Genomic DNA, 19,228 nt, shown 5'->3' with positions numbered 1-19,228 from the left:
GCACCATTGTGTAATTGTTTTGAGTGTATCATTGGCTCTGTCTTCTAGCTGGGCACGGTTGTTTGCTGACACTGCCACAAGCAGGTCGTCAGCGTAAGCGACAACTCCATCTGTCGCATTGTGCTTCTCAAGTAATTCTAGGAGCGGTTCTAACATTATGTCCCAGAAGATGGGGCCGCAGATCGATCCTTGTGGACAACCTTTGGTAATGCGTTTGATTACTTTCTTGTCGTCCATGTGCCAAGCGACTGTTCTGTCCCTGCAGTAGTCTACAAGACTGTTGTACAGGGATTCCGGTACCTGCAGGTGTCTGAGCCTCTTGAAGAGGGCCGGCCACCATAGATCGTCAAATGCACCCGAGATGTCAATCATAATGGCTAGTGTGTACTTTGTAGGTGTGTTGTGTACAATTTGAAGTGCTTTGTTGATTGCATCGTCAATAGACTTTCCTTCCCGAAAGCCATATTGGTGTGGTGTCAGTCCCCGAAGTGTGCGATGTGTTTGTAATCTTTTGCAAAGGAGTTTTTCTTGTGTTTTAGCGAGTGTATTGATGAGGCATATGGGTCTGTATGATTTGGGTTCTGAGGGGTCTTTGTCTGGTGCTTTTTTGATGATGACCGCCCTAGAGGCTTTCCACACTGCAGGCACACGGCCTAGCCTTAATGCGTCGTTCAGCAGTGTTGTGAGGTAGGGGGTGATCTGCGGTGCTATCTGTTTTAGTACCTCAGAGTGGATACCATCTGGTCCAGGCGCTTTCTTATTTTTAAGTTCTGAGATCGCTATCGCCACCTCTTCCTGCGCAAACGGACAGGTGACGGTTGGTGTGGTGTAGGCTGTGGTAAGTTCTCGTCTCAATGCTGCTTGTTCAGGTGTGTCTGTGGTGGCGATGTCGTCAGGAAGGAGTTTGCCTAGCAGGTACTCCGCTGTGCCTCTCCATCCTTTAGTCATCACCCCGTCATCCTGTCGTAGCGTTCCCAGAACCAGTGGGCTCTTGATTTTTTCGGTCACGATCTTGTAAGGTTCCCCCCATATGTTAAGTTGTGTTTGTCTTGCTACGTAGTCATTCCATTGGTCTTTTCTAGTCTTATTTAGTTCTTGTTTGTATCTGTCCTTGGCAAGCCGGTATTCATGTAGTCTTACTTGTCTTTCTCTGTCTGAGATTGCCCTTTGGTAGAGTCTGCGTTTACGTCTGGTGTCCTGCTTGAGTTGTGTTAGGTGTGCTGTCCAAGGGCTGGTCTGCTGTTTTGTTTTGCGTGATGTGGGGATGCAGGTGTTTTGTATGTGTGTAATGATTTCTGTTAACTTGTGTGCTCTGTAGTCAACACTGCCTCTGATGTTCTGCAGTGATTGTTCCTGTATCTTGTGTCTTACTGTGTCCCAGTCTGTCCTATGAAAGAGCAGTCTTCTGGGTTGTGTTGCAGTGTTGTTGTTTGCTGTCTTCTGTAGAGTTAGTGTGATAACATTATGGTCACTCGTGGTAATGTGGTCATGTACCGTCCAGTCTAGTATGTAGGTAGTCGCGGCGTTATTTGCAAGGGTGATGTCTATGTTGGATGAGGAGCCGTCATGCCCTGTGAATGTAGGATGGTGTCCTTCCTCGTTGATGACGTTCAGTCCATTTTCATGTATTACGTCATTGATTATTCGTCCTCTGTCATCTGTTCTGTTGGAGTGCCATAGAGTGGATTTTGCATTAATATCTGCACAGATTAATAATTTTTTATTGCCGGCGTATTGTGCAATTTTTCTGATAGCATTTGCATAGGGATTAATGCAATGGCTGTATTGAGCATAAATCGATGCAACGACCCATGTATCGCCCCTGTACGTAATCTCCACTGTAGCAACGTGTTCTGTGCATAATTCCGTTATTTTAACTGGGTGAATGTCTGTGTTGAGGATTATGACTGACGCCTTGCAGTCTGCCTTACCCGATATTGATATCGCGTGGGTGGGGATATTGGTGATATGGCCTTGTTTCGTATATGGCTCCTGTATGCACAGGATATCGCAGTTTAGCTCATTCAGGACCTGTGGAAGTTCCAGACTGACGTGTGTGCTTCTCATGGCGTTCAGTTGAGCAACCCTCAGATCGGATGCTTCACGTGAACGTAGCACTTACTTCCTGTTTGACTGAAATCGAAGTAGGTCCTTCCATAGGCCCTAACGTGATCTTTGTATAATTTTTCGAGATCAAATTTTTCTTCTCTGCGAGCGCAAACCTGCAGGAGTAGGTCTAGCAGACTATCTGAGTCCGTGGGGATGTTCTCTGTTTTCAGGATTATTCTGTCCGTCTGCTCCGTTGTACGAAAGCAGACTGAGTTGCCATGGGGGTGGTATAGCCTAATGATCATTCTTTGCGCTGTTTCGAAGAGCTCCCTTTTTTCTAATCTACTTAATTTTAAGTTTAAATCTATGTTGTTATAATTAAAATCGCTGGTGGTGGCAGCGGGTGTCGGCGTCTGCGCCGTCTTGGGGTGTCGTGGCTGAGTGGCAGCTACACGCTGCCCCTCTGCGATGGGTGCTTTGTTGATGCTGCTGTTGGTGTGCGCAGGGGGAGCAGCTGGTGGTGCTGGTGTTCCTCTTGCAGACACGGACTTGGGTGATGAGAGGGGGCCGGGGTCGCCTGTAGAAGGAACTTTTGTGGCACTGGGTGGAGGCGCCCGCGGTTGTCGGAAATTATCGTCACACGCAACTACTTTCCCCTCGCGTTTCGGTTGTTTAGACTCCTTGGATGTTTCTGTCACACGTGTGCTGTTGGCTCTTTCGGGTGTCGCTTCAGGTTGCCCAGGGGTGGTCTTGTTACTTTGATGATTGTGTACGCTGCACTCATTGGCGTAAGGGCAGCAGTATATGTCATCGTCGTCTTCTGTGGGTATGTCAGTGTGCCATATCTTTCGTTTGTTTTGCAGATGATGAGTGGTGTTGTCAGTGTGTTGGTCTTTCGTCAGTATGCCAGTCTTGTTGATTTGGATGTCTAGTACGTCTGTTTCTTTGGGGTTTAGGGTCTCACCTTGTACAAATCTGACAGGCTTTATGCGCCCCTCGCATTTTTTGGTGTCGTAGGTACGGGGGCGCACTGGAATAGAAGTGTAGTCTTGGTTCTTCGGCGTCGTGCTTTTGTGATGTTGCTGCGGTTGGTTATATGTGTCATGGTTGTCTTGGTTGTGTGAGGATGTAACGCTTGTTACTATTAATTCGTCTTCTAGTTCGTCAATTCTGTTCATTAGCGTCGTATGGAAAGTTATCCAATGCAGGATTTGTCTCTTGATTAGTTTGGCTGCGTCTGATGGTATCTGTCCAGTTAACGTGAGGTCGTCTATGAATTCGATGGTTGCATAGTGGCTGTCTTCCAAGTTCGTGTTGTGTGACAGTCCTGGGATGTAGCCGTCAGGGAGAAGTTTCTGCCTCTTACGCCAAGTTATGGCACGCTGATGATTGCGATTTATTGTCGAGGGTGCTTTGTATGGGTGCGTCTGTGCTTGGGTAGGTTTATGTCTCCCACCGGTTGGACTTGAGGGATTGCTAGTTTCCATAGTCTGTGCTGTCAATTAGGCGGTCTAGGAGTTGTTTGTACGTTTGACAAGCACCTCCCTTGCTTTTGTTGCACCTTCGATTCCTGTTGTGACAAGGGATGCAGTCGATGGCCTCCTTGGCTCGGCACTCGGCACGTTTATGGCCCTTCTTACCGCACCTTGAGCAGATAGCGGCTTGTTCGGTGCACCCTTTCGTTGTGTGCCCAATGTCACAGCAGTTGTAACACTGGCTAACGGCTGTGAAATCCCTGACAGTTAGTGATTGATAATCTATGTACACTTTGCCCTTTTTTGTTAGGTACCAGTATAATTTCGGTGGGACTTCAAGGACCTGATGGTTGTAACCCCTGCCCTTGGGTCCTGTTCGAAATCTTATTTTGACCTCGCTGTCAAAGTCGTCTTTCGAGAAGTCGTCACTTAGGTTTTGGTCATAGAGGCACTCTAAGAAGTCTTTGTCAGTAATTGTGTCGGACACCCGATAGATCGCGACTAGGGGTTTTCTCTTTCTGGGCCATTCACAGGTAATGTTGTCGATGTCCTTTGCTTTTTCGATTATTTTTCGGCAATCTTCCTGTGTGGCTGCCTCGACTATGACCGCTGTTTTTGTATTCCTTATCGACTTGATGTGTAAATTGTCCTGCCTTGGATTAATGTGTTGGGTCAGTGTCTGTCTCACCGCTTTGGAGTCTTGGTTGGATGTTGACTTAATGAAGAGGGTGGTTGCCTGTTTCGCCTTGGCCGCCTCAATTCGTTTATGTTCCTTTGGGGCGGTGGACAGGGCCGCAGCGTACGTTAAAGTTTTGGCCTGCTGTTGAGCCTGTTCCGTGACTTTTTCTGTTAGCTCCCTGACCTGCCCTCTACGTTCGTGATTAATCTCTGTGAGCCTGGAGTTTTCCTCCTCGAGTTTATTGACCTGCTCGCTAAGTGTCTCAATACGGAGCTCCTTGACTGGGTCTGCCGAACATTGTAGTTCACGTAGAAGGTCTTTGTTTTGCTCTTTTAAGAGATCTACCTTTGCTTCCGCGGATGTTAACTGGAATGCAAGGGGGAATATCTTGTTTCTGACTGTTTGTAGGACACTTGACGACACGTGTTTGGCTTTGAGTTCAGCTCCAATCTCGTTTAGTATATCGTCGATGGCGGCGATTTTTTGGCTTGGGGACATTACCACGTAGTCATGAACACCCGACGCCATGCCAACCGGCGACGCTTTACTGCCAGTATTGCCTCTTCCAGAAGGGCCTCTGGTTGACGTTGGTGTGGTGCACGCACCACCAAGTTGCCGCACACGATCCAGGGTTGTTAAGTTTTAGTGAGAGTTGTTCAGTTATCGTAGGGGCGATGCGCCATCACGTAGCCGGCATGGATAGAAATGCGTTCGAAGCGAAACGCCAGCGCGGTGCACAGAAGGCGACACGCTGCAGTAGCTCCCGGGCACTGCTGCCTCTGGTGGCAGGGCGCGAAATCACGTGTCGCGCTTAGCAACACCGTTGGGTGTCAGTTAACGCACTCCGGCCTACTTACGACACTTACACGCACTCCGACCAGCGCCTAGCAACCTACTTGAGGGACTTGCGTTCTGTCACCGTGTTTGACATGGCTGTTTGTAATTATCGTAATTTCCTAAAGTTGAATATATGTAGTTCACACGAATTTAATGCTGTTGGGGGATTGTATTGCTTACTGACAGGCACTATTCTGGTCTTTTACTATGGTAATTACTTCGATATGCGGAGAAGGCTTTGTAACTGTGTTGACTTTATCTCACAGTTAATTGTAAAGGAAAAAGTCATTTAGAAAACGAATTCGGTTCCAACTTTCAGTTGGTCACTTCCATTCATAGTAACGGTTATTTGAATGCTGGTTTTAGTCAGATCTATTTAGTCTATTTCGTGGGATGCACAAACATATGTTAGTGTTGGCCTTCCATATGTTCCTTGCTATTTCCGTTTAAGTTAAAGTTAACGAGCCCAAATTTTTACAGAAGCTTTCCTTCACTGTTCTATTGTTTACGTACAGTTTTGGTGGAATTGTGGTCGTTCCAGAATGAAAAACGGCCTACCATATGTTACGGTCTTGGCTCGTCACACGCAGGATCTCTTACTTTCGACTTCATAATTGCACTTCACAGCCTGTTATTAGTATTGTTAGTACCGTCAATTGTTCCTATGAGTGTTAGTAATGTTCCATGAGTGTTAGTTGCAGGTGAGATACCTTTGGTGAGGTCCAACGCGAGTCCAGCTCAGTGCAGATGCGATGTCACGTTAATGCACAATTTTTCCACTTAAGCTTGTGGATGTTTCACATCACTGTACCACAACACACATAATTGAAGTTTATCACTGTTCTGATAGACTCGTTGACCCGATTTTCCGCGAAGGAAAAAAAAAAAAGAAAAAACCAGTACGAAAGCTAAAGACTGCGATGGAGCTCCGTATGCCACGGCAAACTGGCTGACACTGACGGCGGCGGTGCACAAAGACTGCGATGGAGCTCCGTATGCCACGGCAAACTGGCTGACCCTGACGGCGGCGGTGCACAAATGCTGCGCAGCTAGCGCCATTCGACGGCCAACACCGCGGTTCCTGGTGTGTCCGCTGTGCCGTGCGTGTGATCATTGCTTGTACAGCCCTCTCGCAGTGTCCAGAGCAAGTATGGTGGGTCTGACACACCGGTGTCAATGTGTTCTTTTTTCCATTTCCAGGAGTGTATGTGAACTGCTTATTTCAATTTTCTGCACTCTTCCAGTCAGGTATGATTTAAACCATTTGAGCGCTGTCCCATTCATACCACAGTACTTGAGCTTACCTACACTGGGAACTGCCTCGGCAGCAGAGCCCATTGGAGAAACAAGCGACACCTGAGGTGTCTCATGCAATGAACCAGATTCTCTGCCACCGCTACACCCTGAGGCAGCAGCCTAAAGACAACTGACGGTAACCAAAAGCCCATCCAGCTTTCCGCGAACTGCGGCCAGCTTCTGCGTCCACACATAGCCTGCACACATCCTACCCATCCCAGTGTTGCCAACTTAAGAACTGATTATGAAAGCACACACAGAAACCTAGATATGCAACTTGCTGCAGACTGCCTGACATTTTGCAGTTACAAAATCGTGAGAAGAAACCTCCTATATATATATATATATACACACTATGAAAATGACACAGAAGAAGCTACATACATAACTTGCCCTTTTCATGTGTGAGTACCAGATGGCAGTAGGAGACTGACTGACCCTTTACAAGGCTCAAGGCTCCAAACAAGCAAGGTAACAGCTATTGCGCTACTGACTGCCTGAATTTTTACTTAACTGCAATATGCAATAATAACTACTTAAATGGAAAAAAACACGCATGGAATTTAAGAAGTATGTTACTAAGAAAACACGAAAGAAGCTAAATACGTAACTTGCCCTTTCCGGGTTGAACCAGAGCGCTCTAAGAGTCTGACTGACGCTTACTAGTTTCAAAACGAACGGTCCCTGGCACATAAAAACAAATAAGTAAATAGCTAGTGCGCTACTGACTGCCTAAATTTGCACTTCGTTTCAAATGGCTTAGAGATTTCCTTAAAAAATTAATTTCTGAGGTGGTGACTGTCAAGCTTTGTTTTACGATTTCCCTCCTTGTTTTATCAGTTTCTAATTCCTCTAAACGTCAAAAAATGTTTGTCAATTGACTAGTATGCTTTTTTTTGAAGTCGACAAAAATTACTACTGTGTTTGGGCTTCTTATTGCTCTATTTCTCTGAGTGTCTTGAGGATGAATACCTATTCCATGCATGATCTGTATTTTCGGAATAGGCTTGATATTCTCCAGTGAGGTGACCAGTCTATTCTTCAACTCTTCTCAGTAGAGAAGACTGTGGAGAGAATCTTCTACGCAAATGAAAGTAAGGAGTTCCCTCTGTAGTTGTTCGAATCCTTACTGTTGCCTTTTTCATGAAGTGGTATATGAGCGCACATTTCTTTTTGTCGGTATCTTTTCAGTTTTCCATATTTCTCCTATAGGGTATTGTATTACATCTGCAGCGACTTTCTCTCCAATCTTTCACATTTATGCGACAGTACCATCTCCACCTGGTGCCTTATTATCATTGAGCTACTTGATCACCTGCCTAATTTCTCTGCCGCTTAGAGGTTTGGAATCTAACATATTGAGGGTTTGTTTCTGAGCATACAGTCTTTCCTGAGGCTATGAAAAGTTTAGCAGCACTTTGAAATAGTCTGTCAATAGCTGGTAGTTTTCTTTATTATCTGTAACTACGCTTCTATCCGTTCGCCTAAAGCACAGATTTGGTCGCTGATATTCCTGCATCTCCTCTTTGAAGGTTCTGCAAAACTCCCTGGTGTTGTACTTTGAACTCTTCTTCCACGTTTTACATTCTGCTTTTGTCATATTCGTCTTCTCTGATAATCTTGGTTGTTTCTTTCCTTTCGTTCTCTTAGTCTTCCCATTTCTCTTTGGTCTTGTTAGAGCTACCCCTATTCCATCATTTTAATCTTCTTTCAAGTGCTTCGTCAAACTTTCCGTTCCATCTTTGCTTCCGTTTCTGCGGAAGGCCTACCAAACGTCGGACCTCTTGGCTAAGGTTCAAATGGCTTTAAGTACTATGGGTCTTAACATCTGTGGTCATCAGTCCCCTAGACTTAGAACTACTTAAATCTAACTAACCTAAAGGCACACACACATCCATGCCCGAAGCAGGATTCGAACCGACGACCGTAGCAGCAGCGCGGTTCCGGACTGAAGCGCCTAGAACCGCTCGGACACATCGGCCGGCTCCTTGGTTAGGCTTTTTTATTTTCTTCCCAGCTGTTCAACTACATAATAGACAGTACTTTAAGGTACTTACCTTTGTTTTATTTCAGTGTCTCTGCGTTGATTCTAGATTTCTTTTTTATCCTCGGTTTGGGTCTCTTCCGCTGAAATCTTATTTTGATCTCTGAGAGGTAGGGGTCTTTCGTACTTTGGCATTTAGTGTATCTTTTCGATTTCTAGCTGTTATTGAAGTATGGTCAATTAGGAGCATCCTTATCATTTTGTTGGGAGAAACTCACGTTTTCTTTTTCCTTTGAAGGGCTTTGAAGAATGCGGACGTTAGCTGTAGGTTGAAATGTCTGCAAAAGGTGATAAGTCCCTCCCCATTTTTATTGATTCTGATATGTGCCGTTTATTCTCCACTACTGTCCTATATTCCGTTTTCCTAACATCTCGGGCATTAAAATGACCGATTGTAACATGATGAAGAAGGTATAAACGTAGGCTTCCGCGGCCATTGTCACAGTCAAGAAGGTCACTTGCAACAGTGACCGAAACGTCGGTAGTTTTACATATTGACACAATGCGGTCCCAAACCCAGAAAAATTTTATTGAGTATGATGATGAGGAATTATCGATGCTACATCTTAGAGTTTCTCAAAAGATGTCCACTTTTTATGGGTTTCTCTTGTTATATTCATTTATAGGAGCATGCTCTTTGATAACAGAGTACGCTTTATTTTCAGAATCACAGGAAAGAAAGAAATTTCTCTCTGATGGTGACGTAAAATTGACGATGGATTCATTAATTTTCTTCTTGACGACAAAGGCTGTTTCTAGGATAGTTATGTTTGAACAATTTTTTACTGCAGGTTTTCCTTTATAAATTCTGTACCCATCTGAATCTATTGGCTGTTAATCCGGGTACCTGGTCTCTCGGAAAGCTCGTATGTAGATGTTTCTCTGTTCCAAAACAATGATCAATTGCTTTAATTTCCGCGTTTTCAAGAGCGTATTGATGTTTAGGCTTCGGAGCAGATGTGTTCGTTTGGCTCGTATCTTCTATGCTGATGTTCTGGGAAACTCCGTTTCTTCCCTTCGTAATATTCCAGGCTCCCCAAAAACCGACGGCCTAGTTGCACCGTTCGAGGCGGTGGACGATTTTCGTTTCCGGTTACCTCCTGGAATTATCTTTACCGAAAGTTTTCCCAACATGCCTCAAGGTTGAGATAGCTAAGAGGGTGAGTACGGCCGAGTCCTCAGATTTAAAACGAAGATCGTAAGCGTCCAACCCTCAGAGTTAACTTTAGGTCGCCCCTAACTGAGAGAACAGTCGCCTTTGTAACCGCCCCTAACTTTATTTAACACTTTTCCGTCTCCTAAAAGCAGGGTTGCTTCATCTTACAGCTCAGCCGTTTTGATGGTCTCCATCTCCACCTTGACTGCCGTTGAAGTCTTCACCGTAAGCCTGGCTAGGGGCTTTCACGAAGGGCTACCACCTGGATCAGGTAAACGAAGGTTATTTAAAGAGGATTTACTATTCAAAAAATGGTTCAAATGGCTCTGAGCGCTATGGGACTTAACAGCTGCGGTCATCAGTCCCCTAGAACTTAGAACTACTTAAACCTAACTAACCTAAGGACATCACACACATCCACGCCCGAGGCAGGATTCGAACCTGCGACCGTAGCAGTCCCGCGGTTCCGGACTGCAGCGCCTACAACCGCTCGGCCACCACGGCCGGCGATTTACTATTCCCCCTCCTCCTGTCTCAACTGGGCAATATACCTTCAGGCTCAATTTAAAGGACCCCAATCGACTCTGAGAACAATGTTGCAAATTGATATGTCGGCTTGAAGCCGGCTTGTAAAGCCAGCAGCCTTTATCAACTTCGCCAGCAGCAGCTGTAATCTGAGGATGGCCTAAGAACCCAAGCGACAAGCATCGTTGGTGTCAACTTGAGCCACAACTTGCATACGACTGCATCCTGCACGCTCGATAGCTCTAGTCAACAGCCATTTTGCATCTGGGATGTGATACATCAACTAGTATGTAATTTGGTGTGTAGAATCCGAATATAGCTTTCAAAATGTTCTAGCACGTACCATTTTTTTCGCCGTTCTTCTGTTCTGATGATTGATTGTTTTTGATTTGCAGAGGAGAGCTATAATACCTACAAATCGTCGGTAAATGGTTGGTGTGGTAATCCAGTGATGTGAAAGAGATTCTCAGTGAGTGTTTCGTGTGAAAGATAGTGCAAACTTTTTGTGTTTAAAACTTACTCTAAGAAAACTGGCAAGGAAAGCGTTTCTGAAGAAGAGAAATTTGTTAACATCGAGTATAGATTTAAGTGTCAGGAAGTCGTTTCTGAAAGTATTCGTATGGAGTGTAGCCATGTATGGAAGTGAAACATGGACGATAAATAGTTTGGACAAGAAGAGAATAGAAGCTTTCGAAATGTGGTACTACAGAAGAATGCTGAAGATTAGATGAGTAGATAATATAATTAATGAGGAGGTATTGAACAGAATTAGGGAGAAGAGAAATTTGTGGCACACCTTGACTAGAAGAAGGGAACGGTTGGTAGGACATGTTCTGAGTCATCAAGGGATTACCAATTTAGTATTGGAGGGCAGCGTGAAGGGTAAAAATCGTAGAGGGAGACCAAGAGATGAATACACTAAGCAGATTCAGAAGGATGTAGGTTGCAGTAGGTACTGGGAGATGAAGAAGCTTGCACAGGATATAGTAGCATGGAGAGCTGCACCAAACCAGTCTCTTGACTGAAGACCACAACAACAACAACAGTAAATTTCGTTGCTGTCTAAACCACCACGAAAACTTTTGTCATGTGTGTGGAAAATTCACCCCAAAAGCCCATAGAAACCCAACAACTCATTTGGTTAAGAAGGCATATACATTGTATTTTGATTGTCCTGTTGGTGATGAAAGATAAAAATTTTGCACCTCATATTGCCTGCAAGGAAATGGATGTCACTGGTCTAATTATTGATTTTTTGGAAGACAAACAGGTCACACGGTACGAACACACACTGAGGTGACAAAAGTCCTAATATCGCGCCAGACCCCCTTTTGCACGGCACAGTGCAGCCTTTCGACGTAGCATGAACTCAATACGTCGTTGGAATCCCCTGCAGAAATATTGAGCCATGCTGCCTCTATAGCTGTCTATAACTGCGAAAGTGTTGCTGGTGCAGGATTTTGTGAACGAACTGACCTCGCCAATACGTCCCATAAATGTTCTTTGGGATTCATGTCGGGCGTACAGGGTGGGCAAATCTTTCGCTCGAATTGTTCAGAACGCCTTTCAAACCAATCGCGAACAACTGTGTCCAGGTGACATGGGGCATTGTGAAGCATAAAAATTACATTGTCGCTTGGGAACATAAAGTCCATGAATGGCTGTAAATGGTCTCCATGTAACCGAACATAACCGAAGACCCAATCCAGTTCATGTAAACGTAGACCATGCGATTATAGGACCACCACCGGCTTGCAAAATGCCTTGTTGACAACCTGGGTCCATGGGAGGTCTGCGCCACACTCCAACTTACCATCAGCTCTCACCAACTGAAATCGGGAGTCATCTGACCAGGTCACAGTTTTCAAGTCGCCTAGTGCCCATCCGATAAGACCACTAGCCCAGCAGAGGCACTGCAGGCGATGTCGCGCTGATAGGAAAAGCAGTCGCCTAGCTCGTCTATTGCCATAACCCATTTTTGTAGTTCAAATGGTTCAAATGGCTCTGAGCACTATGGGACTTAACATCTATGGTCATCAGTCCCCTAGAACTTAGAACTACTTAAACCTAACCTAAGGACATTACACACATCCATGCCCGAGGCAGGATTCGAACCTGCGACCGTAGCGGTGACGCGGTTCCAGACTGAAGCGCCTAGAACCGCACGGCCACACCGGCCGGCATTTCGGTAGTGAGAGGTAAAGCCTGAAGTTTTGTATTCTCGGCGCACTCTTGACACTGTGGATCTCTGAACATTGAATTCCCGAAACATTTCCTAAATGGATTGTCACATGCCTCTAGCTCCATCTACCATTCCGTGTTCAAAGTCTGTTTTCCGTCGTGCTGACGTAACTACGCCGGAAACCTTTTCACATGAATCACTTGTCTACAAACGACAGCTCCGTCAATGCACTGCGCTTTTATACGAGGGCTGTCCAGAAAGTAAGTTCAGATTGATCGCGAAATGGAAACCACATTGAAAATCAGAAATGTTTCATTTGTAACAGTTAGCTACACCTTCCAGCTACTTCTCTACGTAGTCGCCGTTCTGACTTAGACATTCGTCGTAGCGTTGTACCAACTTTCCAATGCCCTCATAATGGAAGGCAACCTCCAGTGCTCTCCGCCAATTCTCTACGCTGGCCTACAGGTCGTTGTCTGTACCAAAATGTCTTCATAGCCAACGGTTCATGTGACCAGAGATGAAAGTCAGAGGGATACAATTACGGGCTGTATTGTAGGTAATCAAACATTTACAATTGAAAACGATGCAGGAGCATCTTCATTGCCCCTGCAGAATGCGGCTGAGAATTATCTTGAAGAAGAAATCCCGCGACAGTTATGTAACGTTGGCTGCATAGCTTCAGGCGAAATTTTTCACCAGGCCCTCGTACTTGGCGGGAGACACTATTTTCTAGACATCTTTACGCGTTCACTGTGAACTCAGAAATGAGAAGAGCGACGTGGTGCTATCTAGGGTCGCACTAGACACTCTGCCCAACACATCTGTGCAAAGCTTTATCGGAATTTCATTGTGGTTTCCATTTCGCCACCGATTGGAACTTACTTTCTGGACACCCCTCGTACCTTGTATACGCGATACTACTGTCGTCTAATCGGTGCATACCGCTATCTCATGGATTTTGTCACCTCACTCTACAAAATGATGTCAGAGGAGAGATTGCCTTGACGAATCATGGAATGGGAGTCCCAGCACGAAGAAAAGAGTAGGACTACCAGTCAAATGGATTCTAGGTATTCAGACATTAGTTACAATAAGAAATACTGAAGAAAATTTGTGGACAGGTAGGCAAAAATATAGAATGAAAATCGAATTTGATGTGTGTTCTTACGTTGCCGGAACGTGCGAATACAGTGAAATCAAGGCGTAATATATTTTCACATTTGTATATTACTGTCAGTCACTTGTACGCGTTTGGTGTCAATCTGAGTGTACGATGGTTTCCACATACGTTTCTCTGTTACTTTAGGAATTGACTAAGGATAAAATTCATACGAAATTAGATGGTAAATTCAAACACTGACATTACTGATTTATTATAGTTTTTTCTTAAGTGCGTAATGACCGAAGACACTTGGCAGAGCACATTATGTTTTCTACATGTATTCGACTTTCGTTTTCGAACATACCTCTTCATTACTTGTCTTCTTGGTCGACGCTACATGGATCTCAGTAGTAGCGAAACAATTGTTAGAAGAGCTGTATCAGTTAATAAAAGGCATCATTATTTTTAAAAACTTTATCATAAAGTCAATACAAATAATTCACTCAGGAAGGGAAAAGTACATACTGATACATGTGTCTGGATAGTAATAACACACAAAGGCTTTCTGCTTCATCACACCCTCCTCATCCACCTCGGAACGTTCTTCTTCCGACGCTATGTTGGCAACTTTCTTATCGGTATATTATGTTGACAATCGTCCAGAATAGCCAGGATGTAAACTCTGGTTCCATGTAAATTGTATCAAATAGAATAGTGTCCATGAAACCAGCCGTGTGTCTTCTCTGAAAACACAGAAAACAACTGTATGCTGTAGTTAGAATGTCGAAGTCAAGCACCTGAGAACAAACACAAAAAAATTAGAGGTCAGCAACAAGTAGTGTTTAATATCAAGTCTGATTGCTATTTTTCCATTACAAATCGATTAAATCACGTCCACGTGTTACAACTCTGGCAGATGTGACACGCAATTGAACAATTGTTTTGTTTCCATTGTGAGTTCTTCTTTATCCACCTCCTTCAGGAAGAAGAATTATTACCGTGTGTAACTGTAGGTGAATTTTACTGTCCTTTACAGCTCAGAGACCGTGACGAGAAACTTTTAATGTTTTGCTTTTTATGATATGTTTAAAAAAGATTTTTCGTTCATCTCATTCAGATTTTTTATTCGTACTTATTGGTTTAAGATGAGATGAGTCATAGTGTCTCTGTATCATTTGCAAATGAGAGACAACAATGTATAAACTGAGTTTAATTCTAAAAATAAAAAATGCAAGCAGTGGCAAGTTACTCTCTTCAAATAGTTTTCCTCACGAACGAATATTGAAGGCTAGTATTTACTAATGGCCCTCTATAACACTGCAGGTGTCTAACAGCCTCCAGAGGCAACATAAATTCGATTTTTAGTATCCCTTATACTTACTGATCAAATTTCAAAATTTAAAATGCTGTCATAATCTACTAATTAAGAGGTATAACCATACGCTAAAGGTTTAACACAGTAAGTCAAGTATTAATTAATAGAATTTTGTATGTGCCGTCCAGCGCAACTTAGGGCGTCCAAATTTGCCAGTCTATATTCATCCACTATTTGAAAATGAGAGCATTTATCGTCTTTTAGCAAACATTACATATAATTTCAAACCTTTACGAAGTTTTCACTCGCTTACACCCTCAGAAATTAATGAAAGGAAAAAAAAAACAGTTTGTCATTTACTACATTTTCAACGTTAATGCCGTAAACTTCAGTATGAGGCACAATGTTTTTAATTTAATACTTGTTTACTAGTAACTCTGTTCACAACTCATACTTCAAACAGTGTCCGCCCCCGGTAGCTGAGTGGTCAGTTCGGCGCTAGCGGCCGTGCGAAGCGGAGGTCCGATACTTCCGCCTGTGCGCCGTGTGCGAGTGTTTGTTTACTTGTGGACTTAGTCTGCGCGCGGGCTAGTAACAACGATCATGACGAACAAGTACAGGAAAACTACATTACGATTCAATTTCTGCAAAGACTACGAACGACTAAAGGCTTTAGCAGTGGAACGATTCATTCGAGAGGACGTCAAGATACCGCCAAACGATATTGTCGGAATTCACCTGTCCATCGTTAGTCCCACGGTGTACGTTAAGATGATAAATGACGCGGCGTGTGAGAGAATTCTACAGGCGACAAAAGCAGGTCTCCGATTTTGCCATAGTGACGGGAATGTCGGCACGATAACTGTAGAACATGCTGGTCTGGGTGTACGGACAATACGTGTTTTTGAGCTGCCATTTGATCTCCCGGCTGACGACGTTATCGAGGCTTTTAAGCCATACGGCACGGTACATGGTCACACAGCAGAACGCTGGACTCAATTCGCCACGTACCCCGTTCTTAACGGAGTGCGACAGATCACTATTGATCTTCAGAAGCATGTACCGTCCTACCAATTGGTGGTTGTCGGGCGGTGGTGATTTACGATGGTCAATCACGTACATGTTCTGGCTGTGGCCAGGAGGGGCACCTCCGGTCGAACTGTATGCAACGGCGGATTACGCAACTGCCTTCAGATGTGCGGGAGCCGTCGCCGGCAATGACAGTACTACCGATCACCTATGCCAAAGCCCTCACTGCGTCCGCTGATGACCGAAAAGACACAGCCCCGGTGGAAGATCAAGATGGCACTCTCCGAAACCTTGTACCAGACGTCGGGATGACAGAGGATGCTGCTCCATCGAGCATACAATCTACGGTGACAACATCAGATGAGACCGAACTCCCACCAAGCACACCGATAGTACACGGAGCAGTTCCAGCGACTACGGATGCTGTTCCGTCCGGAACGCACTCTGTGACGACAACATCAGTTTCGACCGAACTCCCGCCAAGTACAACGATGGGACTCGAAACACTTCCTGTTCCTACGGATGCTTTTCTGTCGGGCAGCCGTGATTCCCTACAATCTGAGGACACGGAAGGAAGATCACGCAAACAACGTTCCCCGAAAAGGAGGCCGGCCGAAGTGGCCGTGCGGTTAAAGGCGCTGCAGTCTGGAACCGCAAGACCGCTACGGTCGCAGGTTCGAATCCTGGCATGGATGTGTGTGATGTCCTTAGGTTAGTTAGGTTTAACTAGTTCTAAGTTCTAGGGGACTAATGACCTCAGCAGTTGAGTCCCATAGTGCTCAGAGCCATTTGAACCAACCGAAAAGGAGGAAACGGCGTCTCCTAGGGATGACTACCCTTGCCCCGACGACGATGTGCCTGTGGACCAAGACGACACAGCAGCCTCTACGAAACAGGATGAGGCAATGGAAACTGTTCGATCAGACCCGCAGCGGTCTGTCACATTGACGGTACCGGGACGTGGTGATGCTGAAGAGGAATCACAACCAGTTGGCTCTCCAGACGCAGATGCTGTGGCAATGGACACGAATATATCACTGCCTGCAAAGATGTGGTATGACGATATTGAGGAGGCACCGGACGTCATACAGAGGCAGCCGGCACTCACGAAGACAGCCTAATAATTGCTGAAGGTGAAGGGAGAGGGGCGAGAGAACGTCTTCTAACTCAGCCCCCAGCGCCGATGCAGGGAGATGTTGCGCATCGACGGAGTGGGATTCAACGCCATGCGAACCGTATTGCGACATTAAATATAAATGACGTGCGTTCACCTGCCAAAATACACCTACTGAAGGAAACGATTTGGGCATCTGATGTGGATATTGCTTTGCTGCAGGAAGTCCACATAGCTGCACTCCCATACATCGCAGGCTACCATTCCTATTCGTCACATGGAGATCACAATGGGAGTGGGGTGGCAATTTACGTGCGAGATGGCTTCCCAGTGGAAAACGTGTGTTACCTTCCGTTGGCCAGGGAAATGACTTTCAAGACGTTTGGGACACGCATTATCAATCTTTATGCACCGTCGGGAAACAATCGGCTGCGGGAAAGGGCGCGATTTTATGCAGAAGACATTGCCCCACTTTTCCATGGACGTTATGAATGTGTAATAATTGGTGGAGATTTCAACTGTGTTCTCAGCCAGAAAGACCAATGGCCGCGAGCAAACATCAGCCAGGAGTTGCGAATCGTTGTCAACGACCTTGTACTTAGTGACACGTGGGAATTACGACATGGAGATGCACCGGGATACACCTATGTGACAAGTCATTCGGCAAGCAGGTTAGATCGCATTTATATCTCACGGGTGCGGAACGCTGGCCATTGGCATTTTCCGATCACAGCGCTTACATTTGTACGGTGCTTCTTCCCCGTAGAGAGGTGTGGAACATTAAGGCCCCGTGGAAATTAAACATTCAACATGTACATGATCGTGAATGCCGTCACCAGATCCTTGAGACATGGACGATGTGCGAGCGAAGGGTTGGAAGGTATGCGACGAAGCTTGATTGGTGGCTGCCATGTGCTAAACCGGCGCTTCGCCGTACGTTCATCTCATATAGCAGGGAGATGGCAGAATGGCGCCGCCGTACGACCGACTTTTATTTTGCAGCGCTGCGCGACCTGGATGATGGTCCGCCTGGACAGGACGTCTGGATCGAACGCAAAAGGATAAAAGCTAAACTAGTGGCTTTAGCTCGGAAACATCTTCAGGGAACCATGGTGCGCGCCAGATGTCACGATACGATAATGCACGAGATTCCTTCCATGCACCACGTCGTGAATGAACGAAAGCACCGACGACGCGTTTTGGTACGGGAATTAATTAGCCGCGAAGACCGAAGAGTGACGCGTCAAGTGGACATTGTCTCTGCATTCGTAGATCATTACCAACACATCTATCGGAAAGAAGCAGCCCCTGTCGATGACCTCGAACGTATAGCCACGTACGTCTCCCGTACACTGACGGTGGAAGCTGCGGGAACCTTACTGGAAGCCATTAGCTGTGAGGAAGTACATGATGCGATCGCAAAGGGTGCGTTGAATCGATCCCCAGGCATTGATGGACCTCCTGCTGAATTTTATCGAGAATTTCGCAACGAAATGGCACCGCGATGGACGGAAATGTACAACGAGATGTTAAATTCCGATGCGCCTATTCCACCGGCTTTTATGGAAGGCCTCTTGGTGCCAGTACATAAACCGAAGCCAGGAATTACGGTCACACATTATCGCCCCATCACCCTGCTTAATGCCGACTATAAGATCTTTGCACGGTTGCTAGAGTCCCGATGTCGTATGTTAATTCGTAGCGTTCTCTCTCCGGAACAGACGACACCGGGTGGATCGGTGAATGTGCAAACAGCTACTGGCGAATGCCGTGATGTGATAGCGCTGGCGGAGGAGTGCCGGCTTAAAGCGGCGATGGTGGCGGTTGATTTTGACAGTGCTTTTGATAAGGTGCGCCACAACTATCTGTACGCTGTACTGGAACAAATGGGATTTCCAGTCCGTTTTACTGGTCTCATTAGAAGGATTTATGGGGGCGCACAATCCTTGGTACAGGTTAATGGGCGTATAGGAGGGCCCATTCAAATTCGACGATCCATTCGCCAGGGCTGCCCTCTTTCGGTGCTGCTGTTCGCGATAGCGTTGGAACCATTAATTAGGATGCTAACAAATTCTCTTTCTGGGTTGGAACTGCGGGGCTACACCTTCAAATGTAGTGCCTATGCGGACGACCTTCTGCTACTCGTTCGTTCTGAGAAAGAGGTGAAGACGGTCCTTGAACTGTTGTTGGACCACTGTGTGACGGCGGGTAGTGCAGTGAACATGAACAAATCGGCGGCAATGCCGGTTGGAAGGGGCCTTACGCAGGAAGAAATCAGTCCGTTTCCTTATGTGCAACGATTCCGCTATCTCGGTATAAACTTTACCTCATCTGTAAAAAATACTGCGGCAGTTAACTACCGACGTATTTTACAGACAACACGTACCATGGTCCGACAACATCTCCTACGGCGCCTTGATCC

General features: G+C 45.6%; 2 protein-coding genes across 3 annotated transcripts in view; both read right to left on the bottom strand.

The window, feature by feature from the left end:
* LOC126463873 (estradiol 17-beta-dehydrogenase 2-like) overlaps positions 1 to 5,979 on the bottom strand; it is a 229,496-nt gene extending 223,517 nt beyond the window's left edge. For both annotated transcript variants that reach the window (XM_050096192.1, XM_050096193.1), the window contains exon 1: positions 5,751 to 5,979. The gene's annotated coding sequence lies outside the window, so the exon portion shown is untranslated. The remainder of the gene's footprint in view (positions 1 to 5,750) is intronic.
* Positions 5,980 to 13,807: 7,828 nt separating this feature from the next.
* LOC126463899 (estradiol 17-beta-dehydrogenase 2-like) overlaps positions 13,808 to 19,228 on the bottom strand; it is a 208,124-nt gene continuing 202,703 nt past the window's right edge. Inside the window, exon 8 of the mRNA XM_050096194.1 lies at positions 13,808 to 14,091. Coding sequence (XP_049952151.1) covers positions 13,981 to 14,091 — 111 coding nt within the window. The 3' untranslated portion in view covers positions 13,808 to 13,980. The remainder of the gene's footprint in view (positions 14,092 to 19,228) is intronic.

This window comes from Schistocerca serialis, chromosome 1 (genome assembly GCF_023864345.2).
Source record: "Schistocerca serialis cubense isolate TAMUIC-IGC-003099 chromosome 1, iqSchSeri2.2, whole genome shotgun sequence".
Classification (NCBI taxonomy): Eukaryota; Metazoa; Arthropoda; class Insecta; order Orthoptera; family Acrididae; genus Schistocerca; species Schistocerca serialis.
This window is presented reverse-complemented; position numbering and strand designations above follow the sequence as displayed.